Source organism: Podarcis vaucheri (assembly GCF_965113315.1).
Source record: "Podarcis vaucheri genome assembly, chromosome: 17".
Taxonomy (NCBI): Eukaryota; Metazoa; Chordata; class Lepidosauria; order Squamata; family Lacertidae; genus Podarcis; species Podarcis vaucheri.
Genome location: NC_138755.1, coordinates 9662245 through 9688614, shown reverse-complemented (window position 1 = coordinate 9688614; position 26370 = coordinate 9662245). Strand labels below are relative to the sequence as shown.

At 48.1% G+C, this 26370-nt stretch overlaps 1 protein-coding gene across 6 annotated transcripts in view; it reads right to left on the bottom strand.

Annotated features, from left to right (window-relative positions):
• NFIX (nuclear factor I X) overlaps positions 1–26370 on the bottom strand; it is a 257068-nt gene that overhangs the window by 198045 nt on the left and 32653 nt on the right. For all 6 annotated transcript variants that reach the window (XM_082204973.1, XM_082204975.1, XM_082204972.1 and 3 more), the window contains exon 2: positions 7604–7825. In XM_082204973.1, coding sequence (XP_082061099.1) covers positions 7604–7630 — 27 coding nt within the window. In that variant the 5' untranslated portion in view covers positions 7631–7825. The remainder of the gene's footprint in view (positions 1–7603; positions 7826–26370) is intronic.

Genomic DNA, 26370 nt, shown 5'->3' with positions numbered 1-26370 from the left:
TTTAGAAACTGCATCCTAATACTGAAAGCTACTTTCAAAAACAAAATCTCAGGAGCTTTCAAAAGCTAGTAGTAGAAGAGGGGAAAGAATCCATTCAGTAGAATTAGTCGTCCTAAGTTTTTGGTATGCATTGTACACACCAAAAAAAGCCCAAGCAAAAAAAAATAAAATAAAGACACAAAACAACCCATTTATGGAGCCTCCGTTCATCATTCACATGAAAAGAAAAGTTGTTTACAGTTTGCAATTAAGTTTCTATTGATAGTCCCAAACTGCGAAAGTTTATAAATATCTTAATGAATTGTTTGTAAACTCACCTGAATGCTCGTTTCAACACTGCATAAATGTTTATTTATAGCCTCACTAATTCCAGACTCCTTTATTGCCTGGTGCATTGTTCAATTTTGCTTTGTGTTTGCTTATATCTTGATACTTTCCATTTTCCTCACCATAACTTGCCATAAAGAATTCTCCATCCAGTCCTCACAGCCCACAACACAAACACATGAAATCTGTTATTGATATTTCACATTTTAATGGAAATATTCCAGCCACATTCCCACCCACCCCAGAAAAGAATCTATGGCCGGATACCCTTTGGGAGGTGAAGGGACATGTCAAATTCAGCCGATAAATATTTTCCTTAAAACTGAAAGAGCTGAATAGAAGAGAGCAGTCACATCTCCCAGGCTTTGTGGAACATCTGATCGATTTGATCAGGGTGCTCCAGGACGTTACACAGAGGCAAAGCTTTATAAAGCACTTTTGATCACATGTTGCTTCCACATGTGGAGATTCTTCCGACGAGGTTCACAGAAGAATGCAATGCAAAGCAAATAAAAGCACCCGCAAAATCAGTCCTGAAGCTACAGTGGAAAAGCAACAAGCTATAGACATCATGAGAACACATCCAAATTTGCTACAGGACTCGGTTGCGAGGCACTCCAATATCACACTGATAAACAGATAGAAAGAATAGTCTTCTGCACTGCCAGACAATCTTATATTTTTGTATTGCAAACAATCTCTTGAAACAGAGCCAGGGGAAGTGATAGGCTGGACAGCATTAGTTCATTTGTTTTCACCGTTCAAGTCCCCTCTTGGCACACAATGTCATTTTCCAAAGATTTGTCTGTTAGTTTTAAGGCAGGCAGAAAGACAGAAAAGACAGAAAAGACAGACAGACAGACAGACAGACAGACAGACAGACAGAAAGAAATAAGAAAATTCCTTCCAGTAGCACCTTAAAGACCAACTAAGTTAGTTCTTGGTATGAACTTTCGTGTGCATGCACACTTCTTCAGACAGAAAGAAAGAAAGAAATGCTAATACTTCATAGTATTCCAGCCAACTTTTAGTGTCCGAGCGTCAGGGACAGGGGTAGTGAAACTCTAGCAAATACTGTCATTAACTGTTTGGTTTGCATCAGTTTTCTATGTAATTATATGTATGCTTAATTGTACATTTATACAGCCCTAATCTTTGGGACAGAGCAGGTAAGAAATGTGCAGTCCTAAAGTCTACTCAGAAGTAACTCCCAACAAGACTTGCTCCCAACTGCAGATATAAGAATGCAGTCTAAACAAATAAAAGAAAATAAGCTACTCACCCTAACTTTAAAAATCCAGCAAATATAGGAATGTAATAGGGACTGACATATACAGTTCAGCAGCTCTATTCCATATTTCAAAGCATTTCCATAGAAGGGCCTCAATCATCCCTGCAGCCAATTATTGCACTGACTGTACACAACTGAGATCACACACATCTTGTTCTTAATGTCTTGGTATCTGCACATAAACAACTGCTCTCATTAAGATATTGTCTTAAGACTACATAATAAATATATTATAGTCCCAATTTCTTCAATATTTGTATGCAGAGGCCTACATTTGCCTATTAACCGCCAGTTTCTTAACGTAGTTTCTGAGCCGTTCTAAATGTGAGGATAGATAGCTTGAAAGTGCTGCTAACGTGTACATCTGAATGAGAGGAGTTTCTACATTTAAGCACAAAAGCAGAATATTGGTGCCAGTCACACCTAAGAGTGTCCCCCCAAATCCCTTGTAATTTTGCAGAGCATATTGGGGCATCTGTGCACACTCGGACAGATTCACACCTGCACTCTGGACAATGTTGCACGAGGTTATAGGCGGCATCTCTCAGATCGGCTTCTGCAGTCATCTAGATTGGCAAAATGTTTGAGGGCAGACAAGAAATGTTCTGTTGCGCTACACATACTCTGCCATTATGATACTCACCATCTATTATGCGTTAGGGTATTCCATGTTATATACTAATGCCCTACCCCTAGAGGCTACCTGTAATATATAGAGGCTTACCTGTACATAAAAGATATAATGGCAACAACACAATACCGCAATATAGATTATAACCATAATCCAAATTAACTCTGCAACTACTCCTGATTCAGATTTTCAAAAAGAAAATCTGTTGTTAGCCGCTCTGAGCCCAGCTTTGGCTGGTGAGGGCAGGATATAAATAAAATTATTATTATTATTATTATTATTATTATTATTATTATTATTAGGCCCTTTGTGAAAACCTGCCCAGTTATTCTGAATTGCAAATAATGTTAGGAAGTTATACAAAATTATACAAAATTTGTAACCCTCGCCCCTACACATACACATCTTCCGCTGCATCACAGACACCCTTCAAATAAAATGGCATTCTACATGCTGTGTGTCGATTCAACATTAGCAGCCTGATTTTACGTTGCGTATGCTTCTGAGCTGCCTGCAAAACTAAAGTCTCAGATAACAAACTTCTAGAAAGGAGAACAGATCTAACATGGGAACCACAATGCAAGTGCAAAAGAGTCCAACATTCCACCACATAATAAATGAAACACTTCTGTGGTGGTGGCCACTTCAGGAAAAATGGGACTGCGAGGGCACGACGATAATTTCAGGTCTGTGTACAATACCCCGGGAACTTGGGCAAACGTCGGCTGCCGAAAACACTAATGCAAGTCAAAAGCTGTGCAAGCAAAACTCCAAGCTAACTGAATGGATCAAGCCCAGTTATAGTACAAGAGGCAGCTGGGGTCAATCCAAGCTGGACAGGATTGGGCTCCAAGATAGCCTCTTTATGGTATGAGATGCATCAGTTGAGCAAATGGAATGTCACCTGGGAAAAGTGGGAGCCCTACAGGGTTCAGAATGGGGTGGGTGATTTGGAGGGTAGTCACACTAGCAGCATGAATATCCACAAGGGAAACAAAATACCAGGCCTACAAAATCGTAACAAAAGAAATCCAGTTCAAAGGGGTGGCGGGGGGGGGGGAGGAGAGAGACTCTCTTATCTACTGAGGGCATTTGCCATGGATCAAGCCAGGTTTGTTTAATTCATCGGGCACAAATAAAGGGCAACTCTTTAAAGGAGCACAAGCTTTTCCTTCCCAGAGGCAGAAACGAAACTGGACTCTCTGCCTTGGCACTGACCCAGGGGCAAGACAAAAAGCAAAGAACTGAACACAAGGATTCCTCTTTTCAAAACCGCCACCTTAAATTCGCTTTGCCCATAGGCCTTGCAAGTTAGATACTCATCTACACTAAAACAGATAGCAAACAAAATACGAAAAAAGGACCTTATATTGCATTACTATGATAGCACAGCTTGAATGATGCATATGCTACAGAAATATGCGTACATCTCCTTATACTAACAATTAATGGACTTCTCTCTTTTGATTGATCTTCAAGTTCTCCTCCCCCCCCCCTATTTTATAGGTTTGGGGCTGTTTTATAAGTTTCAATGTTTTGTAATCTGTCTTTATAATTAGATGGGCCAAGGGGGGGAATTTACATTAACTAACTGAACAAATAAATATGGCTCTGGGTTGTTTTTACAAACTGAGATAAAAAGCAGGTAGTTATTGAGGAACGAGCCTTAGGATGTAGTCCATAAACCTCAAATCATATGTTTAGCATTGTTCTCTTAGTTACCTCAAGAAATATTTATTTTTAGCCTCCAAAAGGCAGAGAAATAATTATATGCCAATAAAGGCATTTTAAATTGAATTCTCTGCTGGTAAGCTTTTTAGGTATCAACTTTGCTTTTGTGTATGTTTCACATGTGATTATTGCTTTGTTATATTGATATTTCTATTTGGATTTTTCATGTACTACTTTTGGAGGAGTTTGCAAGTGGGAACGGGCATGACACCCTTAGAGATACCACTGGAAGAATGTTTGGGTAAAGCAAAATAAAGGAGGAATTGTTTATAATATGGAATATATTGCAGAATGTGTAAACATTTATAAAATGGAATATGCCTGAGCTGTTCTGCATTTCATACAACAACATATGCATATGTACACCGTGCGTGCACTAAGCTAAAAAAAGAGAGGTAATATATAAATATATTTAATTGTAAACATATTCTGTGCACGACGTTTTAGAGCCACCAATTCTGACAAGCATATAAGCATAGAAACGCGCTTCCAGCGCCTAGCTCAATCCCTCAAACTATATTCATCATCATAGATAATATATATATTTGCTACACATGGAAGAGATCTTTTCAGAACAGCGAGAAGCAACGCGCTGCTAAAATTGTAACTTGGTTGGGGTAAGAAAAAATGTATTTCAGAATGGATACTCCGCTTGCCACTCGTCTGTAAGAGTTAAAAAATAACACTTCTCCTCGCACGCGAATATAGCTTTCCTTTCCCTACTCTGCGCCCCAAATCCAACCCTGAAAACTATCTCCTAGTCACCAATATTTCTGAGAATAGTCCGTGACGCCGCGACAGCGTCTCCCACTTGGACCCCCAATAAAGTTTGCCACGGATCTCCGCGCGGGACGCGACCTCGGGAGGCCGGCCGAGCCGCTTCGGGGGCATCCGGACGCCCGACGGTCAGGAAAATCCGGACGGGGCTTCCAAGTTTCACGCACCTCGGGTTGCTTTTGCTAAAAACAAGCCCAGCGCCTGGAAGGGGCGCAAGACAGTTCTACCCTTCCCCTAAATATGTGCGTCTGTGTGTCTACGCGAGGCCACCTTTCAAAGTCTGGGGGTTTCCAAATAAATATAATTTTGGGAGCCGCAAAAGTAAGTGGCGGGGCTTTTTCTTTTTTACTTTGGATTCCCGCGTTCATAGCGGCAGCGAAGGGAATTCGGGGTGTGCGCGCGCGTTGGTGTAAGTGCGAGGAGCTGCAACTGGCTTCTCTCAACTTTCGACTTCCCTCCGGCTCGGGAAGCGAAGTGAGGCCGCGCGCACTCCGGCTCGGATCGCCTTTTCCCGCTTCGAGCCGGAGGAATCGCGCGGAAAGAGACCCGGGAGCCCTCGCTCTCCACCCCAGATCCTCGGCTAACCCCACCCCACCCCACCCCGCGCACAATATTCTTGCCCTTGCCCGACGGCGAAAAGCAGCTTGGGCGGCCGGGGAAGAAGGTGCTGCGGGTTGCGCGGGCAGAGCGAGCTGCTGCTTCGCCAGCAGCCTGTGCAATCGGACCCGTCGCAACTCAGACGGGCCAGTGATTGGAGGGGGGGGGCGAGACTCAACAGGCTGGCACCCGGGTTTGGCAGGCGAAAGGCGGCCACGTCCAGGCTGCTCCTTCAGCCCTTCGTAGTAATTATTATTATTATTATTATTATTATTATTATTATTATTATTATTATTATTATTATTATCATTCATCATCCTCATAATCATCACTCCTATTCTGCTGGACTATCTTCTCTGCTCCCACCCCACCCCTTTCTCTCCAGGCTGCGCTTTGCCCTCCCCGTCCACTTATGGCGCTTCTTGACGTCCACACACCAACTTATCACGCGATGGCAAGAGACAAAACTCTCCCCCCCTCCAGATGCCTGATTCGGCATAAGCGGGGTGGGCTTGGGGGGTTTGGGTAAGTCTCCGGCTCTTCTCGGCTCCTCGTTACATATATTTCCCAAGTAATTTCTCCCTCTGCCCCTGCGCGCACGCGCCAGTCTCCGCGCCTGGGCTCCTCTCTGCGCGCCTCTCCTTCCTTCCCCCGGGACGCGCCGCGCCGAGGCGCTTCGGCTTCGGGGGAGAGAACTGGAGCGGGCGAGCCAAGCAAGTCAAGCGGGGTCGGGTCGGGCGCTTTGCTTTGCGCTCTATTAAAAAAGTGGGGGTGGGACATTTCTCTTCCCTTCTCTTCTCTCCCCCCCCATAAGACGGAGCAAAGCAGAAATGTGCCAAGAGCGCTTCCTCGGGGGTTTGGCCGCTCCCGCTACGGAACCGCATTTTTCCCCCAATGGCGCCAATTTTCTCGCTCGCGGAAAAATAAGAGCGCAAAAGTCCTCTTCTCTCTCCCGCAGCCCAAGCGCGCCCGACCTGCATTCCTGGAAGGGCCGTTGGAGCGTTTGCTTATTTATTTAAGGAAACCGACGGAGGGGGCCGAAATGGACGGGGGTGGGGGCAACAGGGTCATCTACCTGTCCCCGTTCAAGAAAGGAGCGGGAGGGAAGCGTAGCTTGTGAAATAAAATATTAAAAGTACCCCCCCCCCACGCACACCCCGCTATAAAGTAAGGAGTTTCTGATTTTCGCCTAAGCTCCTTTTCTCCAAGCGGCGGGAGAGAGAGGGAGGCGGGGGGCGGGCGGGAGGAAGGAGAGACCCAAGTCAAGGTTGGGACTAAACGCAGCCGCCGCCGAAATAATAAAGATTCTCTCCCCCCCCCTCCCGCGCGCGCGCCGCCTTTGCCTGGAATCCCCTCCCAGCGCCCCCCTCTCCCCCTCCCTCTCCCCAGCAACTCCTCCGTTGCCCACCCAGGGCAACCTCCGACGTGCGACGGCACTTCTCCGAGGGCGGAGAGCACGGGCATATCTTGAAAATCGCTCCTCAACTTTAGAAACTTCTTTTTCTCCTGCACCCCCCCCCCCCGTTTCGAGCGACAACCTCGCATTTCTCCCGTCCCGCACATTCTTTTTCCGAAGCCCCCACCCCTAATGCAACCAGGGTCTCAACCCGCCACTTGGCCACCCAGCCCGGTTTCCAGGTCTCCTCCTCCCTGCCCCCCCACCCGCACCCCATGCTCTCCCCCCCTCTCTCTTTACATTTCTTGAAATAAATTTGGGAGAAGCGCCATTTTCTGAACTCCTAAACTCCATGTGCAGCGAATATAACAAAGAGCTTGGAAAGATGCCATCGCTCCCCTCTCGGCTCTCTCCAACCCCCTCTTCCCCCCCCTTCTCCTTTGCAAGGAGGACTTAGAGAGGGAGGGAGGGGGAGAGGGAGGGGAGGGAGGGAGGGAAGGCGCGAGGGTCCCTTTCTTCCGCAGCGAAAGCGCGCAAAAGGAGGCAGAAATCAAGCCTCGCACCGGCGGCGCCAGCGACAACAAACGCCGCGGCAGAGCGAGCGAGGCAGCCGGGAAGTCGAGGCTGCGACTGGGGGGGGGGAGGGAGAAAGGGGGAGGAAAGGGGGGAGGGGAGGAGGGCAGACAACAACAACAACAACACAAGGCGCAAACCGCGGACAGAAGCAACCCCCGGCTCCTCTGGCTCGCCTGTCCCAGCAAGGGAGCGAGAAAGGGGCGCTATCTTACCCCCCCCTCCACCCGCCACCCTCTCTCCCCCCCTCCCTCCACCGCGAGCTGGGCTGTCTGGTTACCTGGGTCAGGCAGTATGGGGAGTACATGGTTACTTGGGGGCTCTGCTTTTGCGGGACTGGGTGTTCACAAGGCGAGCAGCGGCATAGCTCGGGCGGCGGCGGCGCTGGGTGCTCTCGCGTCTCTCTCGCTCTCTGTAGCTGCTGTGGCGGCGGCGGCGGCGGCTCCTTCTGGCGCTGCCTCTCGCTCTACTCCATGCTGGTCTCTAACCCCGCCTCGGAGCTCTGAAAGTGAAAGTTTAGACAAAGTTTGGAACGGAGAACACTTTTGCCTTGGGAGAGAGAGCGAGCGAGCGAGCGAGGGAGAGCGAGGAGGGAGGAAGGGAAAAAAACGAGTCCAGCCTTTGAGAGCTCCCTCCCTCCCACTCGCCGCCCCCCCCCACCCGCCCATACACAACACACACACACACACACCGCACACCGGAGGCGCGCGCGGGGGGGGGGGGGAAACCACACGCACACTTTGCACTCAGAAACACTCCTTGGCTCGTTAGGAAGTTTGGGATTCCTTTGAAGAGCAGATATTAATGGTAATCTCCAAACCACAGAAAGATGAATGCCATCTTAGTCAGGGTCTCTCTCGTCTCGTCTCTCCCTAACCCCCCCCTCGTCCGTTTGGGGAGATTTTTTTGCTTTTGCTACAGAGGTGTGCGGGGGAGCGGGAATGGCTAACGGACGCAGAAAGAGAGGCTTTTTCAAAAGAAGATGAAGAAGGCAGGAGGAATATCGTGGGCACAAGATTAAAAAAGGGAGAAAGAGAGAGACCTGGTCTAAGGTGCTGGTCTCCTGTTGGTACCAAGCAAGAAATTAAAGTGGGGCGAGGTGGGTGGGTGATGCCCGTTGTTGGGGCCTGGGTCTCCCTCTCCCCTCGGCGACATCCGAAGGGACGGGCAGTCGGAGAGTGAACCCCCTCTGCCCATCCCGCAGCCTGGCTGAGGGAAATCGGTTTTCTGCAGTTTCAGGGAGGTCTGCGAGGTTTCTGCTTCGGCGTGGGGTGCCCTCCAGTGCCCTCATCCTTGCTAGTTGGGAACCACAAGCTGCCAGCGCTGCCAGAGACCCACTTGGGGCAGAAGCAGAGTCGCAGGGAGCCCCCGAGCAGAGAGAGAGAGAGCTCTGCTCTTCCGACGGCTGAACCGTCGCGCGCGCACACGCACAAGCACACGGCCCCGCGACGGATTGAACAGGGGCTCGGGGTGTGTGTGTGGGGGGGGGTGCCCGTGGGGCTGGAGGGGTGGGGGGCACATGTGGCCTCCTGAGAGAAAAGAAGGCGGGAGGCCACGTCGGGACCCCAGATCCCAGGGCGGGAGGAATTGCGCTTGAAACTGAAGTGTGGCCCCGACGGGGAGCCGTTTGGTTAATGGGGATCTTCCGCCACTAACCAACTCCCCCATCAAAAAAAAGATGTGCGCCCGGCTTGTGGAAAGAGGAGGGGGTCGCAGAATACTTTCTGCGTGCGGCAGGAAGGAAGCCGAGCAGGCCTGATTTGGCCTGCTGCGACTGTCGAGCTCCCGTCTAGCAAGGCCGCCTTCTCCTGCCGGCGGGACCCAGAGCCCCGCTGCTCCAGTTGCAGGCGCAGGCCGCGGCCGGCCGAGGGAAGGAGGGCGGCTCAAGTCCCTGCGAAGGAGGGAAGTTTCACCTGAGCAAAGCCGCCGTGAAAGACCTCCTTTGTCCGCCGGCCAGGCTGCCAAGGTCGGGTGCGGACCAGGCTTGCGCCGCCGATCCAGGTTCAAAAGGCCAAGACCTGGATCGGTGTGGGGGGGTGTTCTGGGTGGGGGTTCCCCTCTTTCTATGCGTAAGGAAGAAGATGACGGCGGCGACGCTCCGCTGGCGAAAGCGCTCCAGGAGAGCAACATCCCCGTCCCGATGCCGTCGGTGGTTTTCGGTGCCATCCTCAAGCCCCGCGCCCTTCCCCGCTTCTCGCGCATCCTTTCCCGCCCGAGTCTGCTGCTGCTGCTGCTGCTTTCGGAGTGCGGTGATGACCAGGCGCCTCGGGCAGTCCTAGGCCAGGCAGAGAATGCCTTCCCTTTGGTCTTTCGGACTGCCAGGAGCAAATCGGTCTGCTTTTACACGAGCTATTTGGCCTCCGAAGCGACGCACAAGAGGAAAACAACCAAGAGCTTTCTCCAGAAAAAAAGGAAAGTAAAAAAAAAAAAAAGTTACACACACGCGTAATTTTACATATTCCCACATTCAGCGTTTCACTTTAGGAAACTGAGACGCAAGGGCTCGCCCCAGGAATGCATACCTCGGGTACCTCGGGTTAATTACTTAATTCATTCCGGAGGTCCGTTTTTAACCTGAAACTGTTCTTAACCTGTGGTACCACTTTAGCTAATGGGGTCGCCGCACCGCGGGAGCACGATTTCTGTTCTCATCCTGAAGTAAAGTTTTTAACCCGTGGTACTATTTCTGGGTTAGCGGAGACTGTAACCTGAAGCGTCTGTAACCCGAGGTACCACTGTACACATGGCAGGTCTGGGGGACAGGGAAACCCTGACTTTTATCCCCACTGCAGGCTGCCATTCTGGACCCCATTACCTGGAAGTAAACCCAATTGAAGTCAATGTGACTGATTTCTGAGGACTGCACTGTCAGGGCCACGACTTCCCCTAAGTAATAACTGGGAAATGTGTTTTCCAGAAAGGCTGGTAATTATGTCAGAGTTGCCTAACTCACCTACCCCCCCCCCAACACACACAGCCTAAGCTTTCATGGGGAAAGGAGGTATGCCGCCTAATCCGGTGTGAGTCTGCAGTGTAGATGTGCCCCTGTATCCACAGCAGAGGCGGGATTTGAACCGAATCCAGGTCTGCTCAGCTTGCAGCCCAACCTGGGTGCAAATGGAAGGGCCCAGGGCCCCAAATAACAAACGTGAGCTCCTAAACTGAGGCTGTCGCAAGAGCATGCGGCAGTCCAAAAGGCATTAGCAACGGGCTGCTTTGCACGGATGATCGAGTTTCCTGCAGTGGTGCAGATGGGGAGGAATTAACCCTCTTATTTCAACAAAACCCTTAAAACTGATGAATTCATTACAGCATAAAGTTTCATGGCCTACAGCCCACTTTATCAGAATCTTAATGGGGATCCTCCCCCAGTCTCTCTTCTGGGTGGGAGTTATGGACAGTGCAATAATAATAATAATAATAATAATAATAATAATAATAATAATAATAATAATAATAATAATTATACCACCCTTCATCATGAGATCTCAGGGCAGTTCACAGAATAAATGGCAGGATAAAAACAAGTAAATAATAAAAAAACAAAACAGAAAAATCCCACAGTGTAAGTGAGGAGCAAATTATAAAATCCCTCCTGTCATTCCTCCCCCCCCCCCAGCCTCTCTCTCACACACATACGCACATTGTATTCAATTGCCACCTTCAGTGTAGCTCCTATTCCTGATGGTGCTGCAGCAGCAACAGCAGCAGCAAAAAAATGCTCAGCCTTGTCTGGAATTACTGTGCTTCTTCCACCATTTCTGCCTAAGCAAGGCAGCTGGAGAGCAGCTAGGGTTATAATGGGTCCAGACCATTGGCTATGTGTACTCTAGATCCCTGGCTGACTTGGCTTGTGAACTAGCCTTTGGACTATAGACGGTCAAGAGGGTAATTCCAGATAACTTATAATTTGCAAGTGGGATAGATCCAGTCATATACCAGTTAACAGGGGACAAGAAGTCACTTCCAAATACAATGTGTGAGGTTTATGAGGTTTGTTGTGAGAGCAAGTTGAACCTTGACATCCTCTACTGTAAGGGACTTAACGGTTGACAACTGACACAGCAAAATGTTTTGGGACTCCTCTGGGTAGGATGGTGAAGAGACGGGGCCCTTCTGGGCTATTGCTGTCTTTGCAGGTGGGATTAACCACATACCAGCAAATTCAGGTTGCACAAAGTGGATCTGCGCTTCTCGCACAACAAACGGGCTTCCCACAAAAAAAAGTCTAGAGGACTTTTTGCAGTAAAGACAGTGCAAAGAGAATGGGATGGCAATTGCTTGGCACAACATCCTATTACCTCCCCACCAACAAATTGGAGGGATTGCTCAGTAAATAATGAGCATTGTATCACCTCCCTGCAAACTTTGTGCAAACAAATCTAGATGAACGCTCAATGAACAGGTCATGTGGAAGTGACCAGGGCCTCTGCTAAATAGTGCCAGTTCCAAAGCATCCCTAGGAGCTGCTGGTGCTGTGGACAAGGGAATGTGATACACGGTTTCCCATCTACCTCTAGGGGGCACTGTTTCCAATCCACTTCTATTCAGGATTCACTAAAAACCGCAACTAGAAAGATAATTGACATTTCCAACAGGGAAGGGGTGCCCTTTACGGACTCCTTGCTATTCTGTCTCCAGATCACCTCTATTTCTGGTTATCGTAAAGCCGAAATATTAACCACAGCAAAAGCGTCACTTCTCTAAACCTTAAAATGGCAGAGTAAACGACCAGTTGATGGGTACACAGTTTGACAGATATTCAGATAACATCTGTTATGGTTTGATGTTAGAGTAGGAAGATGTAACAGGTAAGGGCTCTCACTATTCTAATGTTCATGCTAATAAGCATCTCGACCAGTGATGCATTCGTTGATTGGGGATGGGGAGGCAGTAGCCCTTCAGATGTTGTTGGATTCAAACTTCCATCAGTCCCAGCTATCATAGCCTATGATGGTAGTGCAGCAACATCTGGAAAGCCCATATTCCCCACTCCAATATAGATGACTTACCTGTGGAAATGCTTATTACCATTCCATCATGATACACAGGCAGTGTAGATAAGAAACAAAATTGAGAAGAATTGCATGCTCTTTTGAGGAAGGGATTAGAATTCAAAGTGGCCGTGGTAAACACGAGGAACTTGGCCGGAACACGGTAGAAATAGAAAGCGGTGGGTAAAAGGCAGTTAAGTGATCTCACTATTAGAAGGATCTGAGAGTGGAAAAAAATCCACCATAAAGCTAGATACGAGCCAGCAGTCTGATGCTCTTCCACAATAAAATAAAGTGAAATAAACCAAAAAGGCAAGTAAAAATTTGGATGCTGGAGCAGAAGCTTTGTATCCAAGAAACAGGAACTCAGCATTCCACTTGAGTCAGCAATGGCCAGGCTCCCCTGACCCCCCCCAAAAAAGTCACATACGCCACCTCAGAATCCAGTGTGGAGATCTATACTCTGAGGAAGCCACCAGTCACATGAGGGCCCCATGCTAAACAATACTCTGCTGCTGTATGCCAGAGGATCCCCAAGGATGGTCAAAAGCTAAGTCAATTTCTAGGACAAAGGAAAAACCATACATGACATGCAGGGTTTTTGTTTTGTTTTTTGAACTTTTCACTGATATTTGTTTTAATGAAACCCACAGCAGGAGACTGCAGTCTTGAGTAAAAGATTTGCCAATGGGAAGGAGGTGCTTATCCCTTTTCTCCCTCAGTCCCTAAAACTTTTCCCTCATAGAGAGAAAAGTCGCATGGTTCTTTTGAAGGACACCCTCCATCCTTATGTATCTGCCCAAGCTTGAAGACCAGCACCCAAGGTTCCGCTCTCTGGCTCGAGTACCAGACTGGGTAGTACCAGGGACACGGCCTTCCCTGTGGTGGCCCCATACCTCTAGAGTGCCTTCCCCAAGGAAATTCATATGGCTCTCTCTGGGTTGTACTCTATGAAAACCCTATAGATTTTTATATTCCAAGCTGTATTCCAGTTGTTTTATAATTGTGTTTTTTAAAAGAATTGTTTTACTGTCAACTATCTGAATGTTGTCTTTTCTTGATTTGTTGTAACCCACTGGGGGGGCATACACCCCCCCAAATACATTATTATATAACCACCATAATCAAATTGGAACAACAACAAAATCCCATGAGAAAAGGGTTAAGCACCTCCTTCCCACTGGCTGATCTTCCACTCAACCTCCCCCAATCACTTTTCATTTTAAATGTGTGGGGTTTTTTTGGGGGGGGTGCATACAGTTGCATATCTCATATAGTTTGAGCATACATTGCAGAACAAACTGAGTTTGAAGTAGGTCAGACTTCTGATCTACCTCTTACCTAAGTTGCCCAAGTGACCTTTAGACACTCATGAAGTGTGAATGCCAGTGGCTGTGTGAGTCATCTGGCCTGACTAAATACCCTTGGGAGGCTGCCACACACTCTTTATAGAAGCTGGGTCCAATTACCTTACAATGAGAGGCAGGGTGGGGCAAAGTGAGCTAGCCACAGATATGTATTAGGGGGTTGCCTATGAGAATAAACCTTTGCAGAGAGTGACCATTACATTTGTCTGTTGCCACAAAAAAGCAGCCCATTGGCACTTTAAAGGCAAACTGCTTTATTATGGCATCAGATTTTGTGGACTAGCTTGTGCCACAATAAAGCAGTTCGTCTTTAAGATGCCATACGTCTGTTAGTTGCTTTTGCTATTTTATGAACCACCTCTAAAACTGAGATGATCAGCTCTGTCCCCTTAATTTCAGCACATTAAAAACATTTCATTTCTCATAAACTATATCATGCACTAGGACGTGAGTGGCGCTGTGGGTTAAACCACAGAGCCTAGGACTTGCTGATCAGAAGGTCGGCGGTTCGAATCCCCACGATGGGGTGAGCTCGGTCCCTGTTCCTGCCAACCTAGCAGTTAGAAAGCACGTCAAAGTGCAAGTAGATAAATAGGTACTGCTCCAGTGGGAAGGTAAGTGGTGTTTCCATGTGCTGCTCTGGTTCGCCAGAAGCAGCTTAGTCATGCTGGCCACATGACCTGGAAGCTGTCTGCGGACAAACGTCGGCTCCCTCGGCCTATAGAGCGAGATGAGCGCGTAACCCCAGAGTCGTCCGCAACTGGACCTAATGGTCAGGGGTCCCATTACCTTTATATCATGCACTAGCATTCATTTCCCCTCTTCTGGCCTATCTGTACCTGCCCCCCACCCTTTGCATGGTCTGTACAGTGTCACCCACCTTACTAACAAAAATAGCCTTTCCTTTGGCTATTCCTCATCCTTCTGATATAGATGTTTCCTCAGAAGAAGAGAAGAAGAGGAAGAGGACGAGGAGGAGGAGGAGGAGGAAGAAGAAGAAGAATAGTTTGGATTTGATATCCTGCCTTTCACTCCCTTTAAGGAGTCTCAAAGCGGCTAACATTCTCCTTTCCCTTCCTCCCCCACAACAAACACTCTGTGAGGTGTGTGGGGCTGAGAGACTTCAGAGAAGTGTGACTAGCCCAAGGTCACCCAGCAGCTGCATGTGGAAGAACAGGGAAGCGAACCCGGTTCACCAGATTACGAGTCTACTGCTCTTAACCACTACACCACACTGGCTCTCTCCTCAGGCTTAACATGGGTGGTTATTTCTCTGGAGCGGTGTCCCCCCCCCCCGCTATTTATTAACTTCGGTTTTGCTCCAGTAGCTTAACAAGGAGATCTACAAATATTGTGGAGCAGGAGATGGGTAACTTTGCTTCCCATGAAGAAACTTCCTCGGGGGAGAGCAGCATAAGCCCCACCCACTTCTATACAAGCCAAGAGGACAGGGGCAGCCTGCTCTTTTACCACTTCTCCCCCTGTGTGAGCAGGAACCTTTCCTTTGGTCACTTCAGCTGATCACTACCATCTCCATGTGTCTGATCTTGTGCAGGGGACTGAGGTTTCAGGTGCATCAAAGGAGAGGGTGGGCTTTGCCAGAGCCTCCTTTGCTCTTTAGGAAGTAGGCTTAAGAAACCCTCTTGACCATGTCTTGGGTGAAAGTGACTGAAGAGCAGTAACAGTGGGAACAGGATCAAATTTGCAGCTAGCATCAAATTGGGATGGGTAGCTAATGCCGCAGAAGACAGAATCAGAATTCAAAATGACCTCAACAGATTGGAGAACTGGGCCCAAGCTAATAAAATGAATTCCAATGGGGACAAATGTAAGGTTCTGCACTTAGGCAGGAAGAATCAGATGCACAAATATAAGATGGGGACACCTGGTTTACTAGCAGTACATGTGAAAAGGATCTAGGGGTCTTGGTGGACCACAAGCTTAACATGAGTCAACAGTGTGATGCAGCAGCAGAAAAATCTAATGGTATTCTGGGCTGCATCAACAGAAGTATAGTGTCCAGATCAAGGGAAGTAATAGTGCCACTATTCTGCCTTAGACCACACTCAGAATACTGTGTCCAATTCTGGGCACCACAATTTAAGTAGAGTGTTGACAAGCTGGAATGTGTGCAGAAGAGGGTGACCAAGATAATCAAGGGGTCTGGAAACCAAGCCTTTGAGGACTGATTTAAGGAGCTGAGTATGTTTAGCCTGGAAAAGAGGAGACCGAGAGGTGATATGATAGCCATCTTCACATATCTCTACTGCTGTCACATGGAAGAAGGAAGAAGCTTGTTTTCTCTTGCTCTGGAGGGTAGGCCTTGAACCAACGGCTTCCAGTTACAAGAAAGGAGATTCTGACTAAACTTTAGGAAGAACTTTCTGACAGTAAGAGCTGTTTGACAGTGGAGTGGTCTCCCCTGGGAGGTTGTGGACTCTCTTTCCTTGGAGGTTTTTAAGCAGAGGTTAGATGGCCATCTGTCATGGGTGCTTTAGTTGTGATTCTTGCATTGCAGCGGGTTGGACTATATGGACAGACCTTGGGGTCCCTTCCAACTTGACAGTTCTTTTATTCTCTTCTAGGAATCTAGGACTGAATCCACAGGATCAGAGGCTAGGCTAGGGGCTGGATTAGGCCCTCATGCTCCCAGTTACTTATCTAGACTTTGCCATGGAAGAGTGGGCAAACTACTCTCTTCTCTGGATTCAACAAAGCCATACCAGCAGATGAGGATGGGAGCAACAGGTAACAAACAAGTATCACTCACAGGGTGTCCAACCAAGCCCTGATCCCAGTCCTGCCCAGAAGGGCTATGACTGCCACCTCTGCTTTCAAAGCAGCTTCTCGTAGGGCTGAGGGTGGAGACTGGACTGGCTGGGTTCTCATCCCAGTGCACACAGCTTCATGCTCTAATTTCCCACACAGGCAATTGATTGGATCGCATGGCACTTCTAGCGTACTTCATTAATATCGAGGGTGGGGAATGCTGCCCATTAAAGGAGGAAATAGAAGGGTGGAACTGAAAGCCCAAACAAGATTGGGATCTGGAATCTGAACCCTGCAGTGCTCAAAGTACCATAGATATATGTGGTTTGAAACAGCTGGTTATGGAAGTCATGGTAAACACCCTGTTAAATACAGTTGGTTCTCTCACAGAGATACATAACTTTTCAACTTTACAGAAATTGAAGCTATACATCAATTTCATGGCTCAGCTTTCCAGGAAAAGCCCACATCAGAGCACCACAGAATCATGCGTTGGAGGCCATGCCGGTCAATGTGAGGAATCCAGATCAAAGGAGAACAACAGGATCCCTCGGCAAATTTCCACTCGTCGTCAGTTCACAGACTTGGCAGCAGCAAACCCAGATTTGCTACAGAATGCAGAGTCCACAGGGAGCTGTAGCCAACCCTGGTGCTCTGATTAGAGCACCTGCATGAAACACATGCAAGCAAACACATGTTTGTCACACTCACACTTCAGATAATAACAGAAAACAAAACAAAAGAAAACATACTCAAGAAGCAATAAGCCAGCTCTTACTGAAGTGGCAAATCTATGTCTGGGCTGTACCACTTCAAACCGCAGGTGGGAAATTACATGATGGGATGCTCGTTTGTGAAATTTTTAGCCTGCTTTTTGGTCAAAAACTGGCAGCCAATGCATCTCATAGGGAAGGAAGGGTTTCTCAATTATATGCAGAATAATTTTTGGGTGCGGGGGGGGGGGAAATCAATTATGTGATACTCCACCTGCAGATCAAAAGAGAAGTGGCCCCACGTGACTAGAAGTGGGTTGGCAAGGCTACATGCCAGCAAGGGATGAATTAGTTGGTCTTTCATTCTTCAACAGCAATGAATCAGCAGCACTGAGTGGCTCAGGTAAACCTTTAGGGCGGAATAGTGGGGCCAGTTCCACCTGCACAAAATGCTTTTCTGCAGCCATCTCATAGTGTAGAACTAACAGATGCTGATTATCTTGTGAATGGCTTGACACGAATGCCTTTTTAGCCATTTATGTGCTCTGGTCTGATTCTTGCATTGTTTTATTGTGATTATGCTTATTTGGTACGTGCATTAATTATTTTATTTTGTCCATTGGATAGTTTTTAGCTGCCTTGGGCATATTTTATGGGAAAGGGGGGGTGTAAAAGTAATTAATAAATAAATGAAATAATGGGTAAGTGGGCAGAGCTTCCTCTTTTTTAAATAAAACGAACTTGTGTCAGCCTAAGATTTGCAGATGAATTAAAGAATTCACAAGGCAATAATCCATGGGTCTCTCCACACCCCAATGGTGCAGAAAAGTCAGCTATGAGCATCCACTGTGATCAGTAAGGCAAATCCAATGTGTCTTGCACCTTCCCTTAAAAAATTGTATTGGCTGTAGTGCGCAATGATGGATATCACAGGGAGAGACATGCCCTCTGCCCCTCTCCACCCTCCTCAATTATCCTTGAAAGCCTCAAGATCCAAGCTAGGAGAATAAAGCTTCAGGCAGCAAAATGTTGGACCGTCCAGTCTCTCAAAAAGCCATCAAGCAGGCAAGGGCTGGGAGATCTCATCCTCACCAATATGCATTCTCAGTAACTTCCAAAGACCCTAGGTCTTTCTAGGGCTCTGAATTCTCCTCTTGCCAGGTGGATGGCAGCCTTAGCTCCAGCCCCACACAACCTCTAAGCATCGACCACTCCATTACCGGGAGCCATCAATCACCACCAAATGGGATGTAGCAGACCCACGCCAGGGCTCAGCTCCAAGCTGGTCTATGAAATGCACAGCTTCCTATTCAAGGCACCACTGATATCTCTTCCCCACTCACCAAAGAATGGGCTGCGAACAATCCTTCCCTCCCTCACCTCACAATGAGATGATCCAGTGAATAATAACTACTCGAGGACCTGCTGCCAGAAAGAGGGCAGGCAGGCCAATTCTGCCTCTCTGAGCTATAGACTGCCACAATGAGGGCCAGTCCTTCCCCCACCACCACTCGGGGGCCTTATCAGCCACCCAGCAATTTGCTTTTGCTCTGGACTTCCAGTGTCTCATGTGTGAGTGGCAATTTGTGGCAAGCGTCAGAGCATTTAGTGATACACTCTGTTAACTGTGTGAGTAGATAGGGAGACCTGGGTCTGAATCCCTTTATTGTCATGAATTTGCTCTCTGGCTTTGGGCAAAAGCTAATCTCTCTCATACTCTGCTTGCCCTTCCTGCCATCCTAATGGTAACCTAATTCCCAGGAAGAGCAAAAGCGAGAAATAATAATAATAATAATAATAATAATAATAATAATAATAATAATAATAATAATAATAATTTATTACTTATACCCTGCCCATCTGGCTGCCCCCGCCCTTAGCCACTCTGGGCAGCTTCCAACAGGATATTAAAAACACAGTAAAATATCAAACATTAAAAACTTCCCTAAACAGGGAAAGATGGTACCACACTTTGCACACTTGCAAAGTATAGCAGTCAACTTTGGAACTTCCTTCCTAGAGAGGATAGAGTAGCTCCCTCCTTGCTGTTCTTCTGTCTTCTTGTCTGCTTTATTCTTTTGAGAACTCATTGTTTCTAAGGAAAGGGTTCATTTAAAAATATGCTGTGCCTTTTTTTTTTACTGTTTCTTTATTAGGTTTTATAGATTTCTTTTCTATCGTTTTAATATCATTATGGTTTAATTACTTATTAACCATTGTCTTTTATGTGTTTTCAACTTTCTGTCTTTTATTCATGTTTGTTCTAATTTTGTGAGTTGTCTTGACTCCTGGTTCTGAGGTGTGGGGGGGGGAGTGGGATATAGATATACTAATAATTACTTTTGTCTCACCTATGACAACAGTAGGGGAGCTCTGTGGTATCCATTGGTATAAGGGGCCTGCTACCTGCACCAAGTCACCAGTGATAATTTCTGTCTCAGGCAGGGTTTAAATACAGGCAAGCCTCAATATGCATGGGGGTTGTGTTCCGAGTCATTGCTTGTGATCATTGCCGCAATGCATGTGGTCATGGTCACATGTCAATTGGACATGCATAAATTGGCCATTGCCTGTATATACAAGTGGGACCTGTCACACAATGTTGCATTGCTGCCATACAGGATTCTAGACACATCATTCTAATCCCTCTCCTAACTGTTTTTTTTATTCACTTTTCCTGTGACAACTACTCAGCATGCTTAATCCTCATTGGGCTGTCCTTGAGTTTTCCCCTCCCCCTCATCCCAACTTAGGGTTTTGTTTTAATTGTACCTCTATAAACATTGGGGCTTCCCTTCCAATCCCTCCTGTTTCTGCATGGATGGATGGTTACGAAAACTATGGCACAGCCTGAACATCAGTGAAAGAGGGAACACCATGCAGACAAACAGACACACTAAGTTCTATGTATAGTATTTGGCTTGCTATTGTATTCTAACATTAAGGTAAAGGGACCCCTGACCATTAGGTCCAGTCGTGGCCGACTCTGGGGTTGCGGCGCTCATCTTGCTTTATTGGCCAAGGGAGCCGGCGTACAGCTTCCGGGTCATGTGGCCAGCATGACTAAGCCGCTTCTGGCGAAGCAGAGCAGCGCACGGAAACGCTGTTTACCTTCCCGCCGGAGCGGTACCTATTTATCTACTTGCACTTTGACGTGCTTTTGAACTGCTAGGTTGGCAGGAGCAAGGACTAAGCAACGGGAGCTCACCCTGTCACGGGGATTTGAACCGCCGACCTTCTGATAGGCAAGCCCTAGGCTCCGTGGTTTAACCCACAGCACCACCCGCGTCCCTAAAATTCTAACATTACTATTAATCAAATATAAGCAAATGAAGCTTTCATAAGAACAGAGATGTCTGATCAAAGCCTTAGAGCAGCTCGGCTCATTTGCCACTCCTCTGTCCAGCAGTGCACTCTGGATTCTGAGAAGTGGAATCTGGCCTTACTGCACTGTGGTCACAGGGGGTGCTGAATAATGGCACAGAGGCAAGAGCAATTCAAATGTTGCCGCCTGACTTCCTCCAGAAAATTGCAAGAGATCCTGAGGTGCACCTTTCAGGTTGCAATTTTCCTGCACTGGAGCCCCAAACAGTATTTATTCATTTGAACACCTCAGCACTGCAATTTTACGAAAAACATCGAAGTAGTTTACAACCATGGAATACGACTAAAAGCCACACCAAAATTAAAACAGATAACCAGTTAACTAAACCAGAAAATGCTTGTCTGCGTAAGCCTTGCAGCACAGAAGAATTTACAGCAAACCTTTAAAGGTTATTATAGAAGATGTCTGCTGGATCTCTACTGGAAGAGCGGTCCACACTTAAGGTTGGTGATGTCAAATAGGAGAGTACCAGCACACGATCCTACGAAATATCTCAGTGATCAAAGTGGGAAATAAGGATTCAGGTGGTCCCTAGCCTACCCAGGACTTAAGTTGTCCATGGCTTTGTCAATTAACATAACCTCGAACCTGGCTTGGTAGAAAATGGGTAGCCCCTGCAGATGTCCTGTGCAGGAAAAAGGTGAGATACAAGCCCAGGGCTGCACAGTTGGAGGCTGACTAACCCAAACACTGCAACTGCTCATGCATGGTTAACACACGTCACTGTCACTCAGGTGCTTTCAGCACTTAACTCCAAGAGACAGTTCCCTGAACAAGAGCATCCACCAGCTTGGGCTCCTATGGACAGCGTTCCTCCCTGCTCCCTGCTCCCACCCACCCACAGGTGCAAATGTCACATGCAAGAGGTTGAGATCACCACAGGTTGCACCAGCCTAATAATAATAATAATAATAATAATAATAATAATAATAATAATAATAATTTATACCCCGCCCATCTGACTGGGTTTCCACAGCCACTCTGGGCGGCTCCCAACAGAATATTAAAAACATGATAAAACATCATACATTACAAACTTCCCTAAACAGGGCTGCCTCAGATGTCTTCTAAAAGTCATATTGTTGTTTATTCCCTTGACATCTGATGGGAGGGCATTGGGCGTTCCACAGGGAAGGTGCTACCACCGAGAAGGCCCTCTGCCTGGTTCCCTGTAACCTCACTTTTCGCAGTGAGGGAACTGCCAGAAGGCCCTTGGAACTGGACCTCAGTGCCCGGGCTGAATGATGGGGGTGGAGACGCTCCTTCACAATCAAAGCAGTTTCTTTTTTTCTTTTTCTTTTTCTTTTTAAAAAGTAGGCACTCTTGGGCTACAAAAGCTTCTTGCCTTCCACAAGAAGAGAGAAAAAGGAAGATGAGCACACCCAGGCATCCCAACACCTCGTATGTTCTTATTATCCTTCCAAACAGGAAGCTAAGGCCTATTTCTCAGTGGGACGGTAAAGCCACTTCAGGTTGGGGCTGACATGATTGAAAGCTCCCCCATAACCAAAATTAAAAAATTAAAAATGCCCCATACCTAGGAAATGAGACATCAGAGAAAATGATTGTAGACTAACCTTCTTCCTGAAAGAACAATTTGTGTGTTTAAGAATTTGCCTTCTGTTCTTTACCTCCCTCTGTCTTAACACCTGTTAAGGGTGTAAAAGCCCTAGAGCCCAAGTTGGTACCCTCCTGAAGTTGCCAGGTGACATCTCCCATTGTGTGTGACCATTTGTGGCCATGATGGCCAGGGTTGAGAGCAGCGGCGTAGCTAGCCACTCAGGTGCCCGGTGTGGCGCGTGTGTCCTGCAGCTGGGGGTGGGGGAAGCTGTCCATGGGAGCAGGGTGAGGCAAGGCAGCGTGCGCTGCGTGCAGCCCCTCCGGACCTCCCCCACAGCTGTAGGGCAGCTGAGGCGGTGGGGTGGGCAGACACAAGCCCCATGCTGCTCGAAAAAGCAGTGCAGAGCATGCAGGCAGGCAGTCCGCCCGCCACCTCCCCTCAGGAGAGACGCATGGCTCAGGCACATTGCAGGCCCCACAGTGTGGCGCCCAGTGCCCCCCACCTAACCTAGCTGCCAGTGGCGTAGGAAGTGGGGTGCGGTGGGTGCAAGAGTTATTTTTTCCAAAAAAAAAGTGTCGGGAGATCAATTTTTACTTTTTTAAAAAAACACATATTTTTGCCATTTTGTCACCCCCCTCAGTGATGACACCCAGGTGGCCTGCACCCCCCTTCCTACGCCTCTGACGAAGAGGAGCTGGAGTCCAGCCACATCTGGGGGGAATCAGGTTAGGGAGGACTTGCCTACAGTAAGGAGCCAGTGTGGTGTAGTGGTTAAGAGCAGTAGACTTATAATCTGGTGAACCGGGTTCGCGTCTCCGCTCCTCCACATGCAGCTGCTGGGTGACCTTGGGCTGGTCACACTTCTGTGAAGTCTCTCAGCCCCACTCACCTCACAGAGTGTTTGTTATGGGGGAGGAAGGGAAAGGAGAATTTTAGCCGCTTTGAGACTCCTTAGGATAGTGATAAAGCGGGATATCAAATCCAAACTCTTCTTCTTTGCTCCTACCCCCTCTGTTGTGTAACAGCTCTCCCTTCCTCCCAAGTGAAAGCAAAAGGTTAGGGAGGCCTTGCAGCTCTGTTGCACTTGGTCTTGTGTTCACAAGACATGGGTTAGATTCACGGCAGGTTTTCTGCCACCTGAGTTCTCCCTAACTGCTTCATTGCATCCTGGATCACTGGTAAACCAATCTGCTGAGCAGCCTCCCTTCAGCAGGAGGGGGCACCTGATCACTCCTTATCCCACTAAGCAAGCTGGGCTTCAACAGGAGCACAATCTATGACGGCGGCAGCACCACCACCCAGGGACAACCATTCTAACAGACCCATCATCCTGGCAGAGAAGTGACAACTGGAAGTGACGAGGAAGTGACCTGCCATGACAGGAGAGCCCCACTCTCCAGATCACCAACTTCTGGTGCAGCGGAGAACACTAGATCCAAAGCAAGACCTGCCATGTCCGTCAAACCAACAACATATTGAAACTAGGGATGGACAAATCTCTGTTTCTTAGTTTCCAATCTTCAGTTCAGTTCACCTCCTTTCTGTTTGCATTTATTCAATGGCATGTTCTTTTGGGTGTATTTCCCCTCATATATGCATTTTTGTACACAAGTATGTCTAATAAAAGGTATTTTTGGTGAGGAATCATACCACGTTATCTGCAAGCATCACAGATTCTCGACTGGGCAAAAATCCTTTGCGAAAGATCTGTGGGTTGAGAAATAGGGGTGTTTCCAGAAAATGCTGCTCTCCTTGTTCCTGGCTACAATAGGTGTGCAACACACACACACACAGACACACACTCCCCTCTGTCTGGGACTCCCCCCCAAAACACCAAATCAGCCAGCCAAAGAAAAAGAGAGAGAAAGGGGGGGGGGTTTGCTTCTGATGTTTTCCCTTGCACAGACCTTCCTAACCAAAATCTCTGGTTGTCACAGCTGCCTGGCTCCCCGAAACAGGGCAGCTGTCCCAGAGCCCCTGGGACCCTCGCACCCAGTGATGCCAGGCAGTGCTTCTGAAGCCAGCGCTCCCAAATGCCAAGGTGGGTGCCTGCTGCCTCCCCCCGGCCCACTCAGCCTCTCCTAGGCTACGCAGCCACCCTTTCTCTCCACTGACACCCTGGCTTGCAAACAGAAGGGTCAGTAAGGAGCAGCCTCCCCCATATAACATGGGGTGCATCTGGAGTCTGAGAACCCCTTTCCAAATCCCCCCTTCCACATCCTCTTTCCCTTTGGGGTGAAATAAAGGCAAGACCATCTGTGCAAGCCGCCCCCCCTTCCCCACCCGATCTCACTTCTCTGCCAAACCTCTGATGCCAAGGTCTGCTTCATTGTCCCTGGACCTGCCAGCTCCAAGCTGTACTCCCAGACATTGCCGGAGCCATATCTCCGCCCCGCTCCCTGAGCACAGCTTCACTGCAGCAGGAGGGGCCTGGGGCCTTTTATTTATTTAATCTTTTTTCGGTTTGGTGGATGAATCGAAAGCTCACGTGAAAGCAAATCTGGCAAGGGCTGGAGTCGGTGTAGTCAGACACACACACGTCTTTGCCAACTCTCCTCAATCTTGAGCCATAACACCCCCGCCTGCCCACCCATACGCACACCCCTTCCTGCGCTGTTCCAGTCCTTGACCCTTTCCCCCCCGTCTCCACCACTCACAGCACAAAGTGAGCCTCATGAAAGGGGAAGCCATTTTAGCAAAGGCTGGCCACATGTTAGAAACCGGAGAGGGCCTGAGCCAAATTGGGGGCCCTGCCACAGCAGAATTGCTGGCGAGCAGCAGAGGGTGTGGAGAGAGACAGCTCATTCTGCTCCGGTGCTGGGCTCCTCTCGACATTCCCCACAGCGCAGAACATGGCTGCTGTTCCCCACACCACACGGCAGGAGAAAGGAGAAGCCAGCCGCCATGATCCCACTTACGGGGAAATTTAAAACCACGCCGAGGCAGCCTGCCCAGGCTGAGGAGCGGAATGGCTGCGCCTGTCGTGCCATGGAAGATTTCGTGACAGAGAAATGCTGTTTCCTGTCCTTGTGCCTTTTTGGGTGCAACCAGGCAGAGGGCAGGGGGCTTAGGGGCCAGGCAGACGGGATGAGGACAGGGCTCAGAACAGCGTTCAACCAGTTTCAGTTCTTTGTAATCTGCACCAGGGCGATTGTGTCCCAACTGATCTGGCTCTCCCCCTTGGCCTCAGCAGTCAAAATGTTGCCATGACTAGAGGCTTTCAGAGCTTTACTGATAAAATCAGTGCAGTGTCCCAACATGAGGTCTACAGGTTGTAAGCAGGTGAAGCATGGCAGAGGACTAAATCACATGGCTAGGCTTAGCTAAGACATTGAGCAAAATCTTGACATGCTCCCTTGTGCTTTCCTTTTGAAGAGTGAGGTGGGTGCAGCTTGTTCACACCTTCAATGTCCCAAGCCTCTGGAGTGGGCAAGTAAACGAGAGCTCTTCCCTAGAGGCTGGACATGCGTGGTCTGCTGGCATCATCACTGTGGCCTCCGTGTCCCTCGAGATGGAAGAAGAGGCAACAGAGTTGGCTCACAGTCAGGTGACAGGGGACTGCCCCGGAGCCACCTTCACTGTTGGTGACATAGCGCTGGGGTGTCTGGCACCGCAGAAGCGGGGTGCACCTCTGACAGCCACTAGGCCCTTTGCCCTGAATCCAGATCTCCACCTCCCAATCTACTGGAAATCTTCCCTGGGTCAGATGCATCTTGGGGTCCCATGTTCTCGCCCACAACCTGCTAGGATCTTCCCCTGGGTTGGCCTCTGCTAGTTCTCTGACATTGTGGTGATCCCACCACAATGTCTCCATGGGACTCGTGACACTTGTGGCTCTGATGACATTTTCAGGGCCAACCGTGACGCATCCTGTTTGCCAATGGTCCCTTCAGTGCAGATTGAGAATGACACCTGGGGGTCCTCTCAAGAGCATTGCAAAGGAATCCTGGAGAGCACTACCCCTCCTTGCACACACTAGTGTGCCTGAATTGGAAATGGGATTGCCAATATTTGGGAAATATAGCATCTTCTCTCAGATTTGCATTCACTGATGTTTGATGAAAAATTCTGAAGATTCTTTGGGGAGGTGAGGAAGGAGGGCAAACCTGACACATTGTGTTTCATCCCCACTCTCACATTATTATTCTTTTTTTAAAAGAGGGGATAAAATGTTTCCCTTTGCCAACAATGAATGATAACTGTTGCAAGAGTCTAACTTTTTAGCTTGCTTTTTTTAACTATATTGTTTCTATTATTG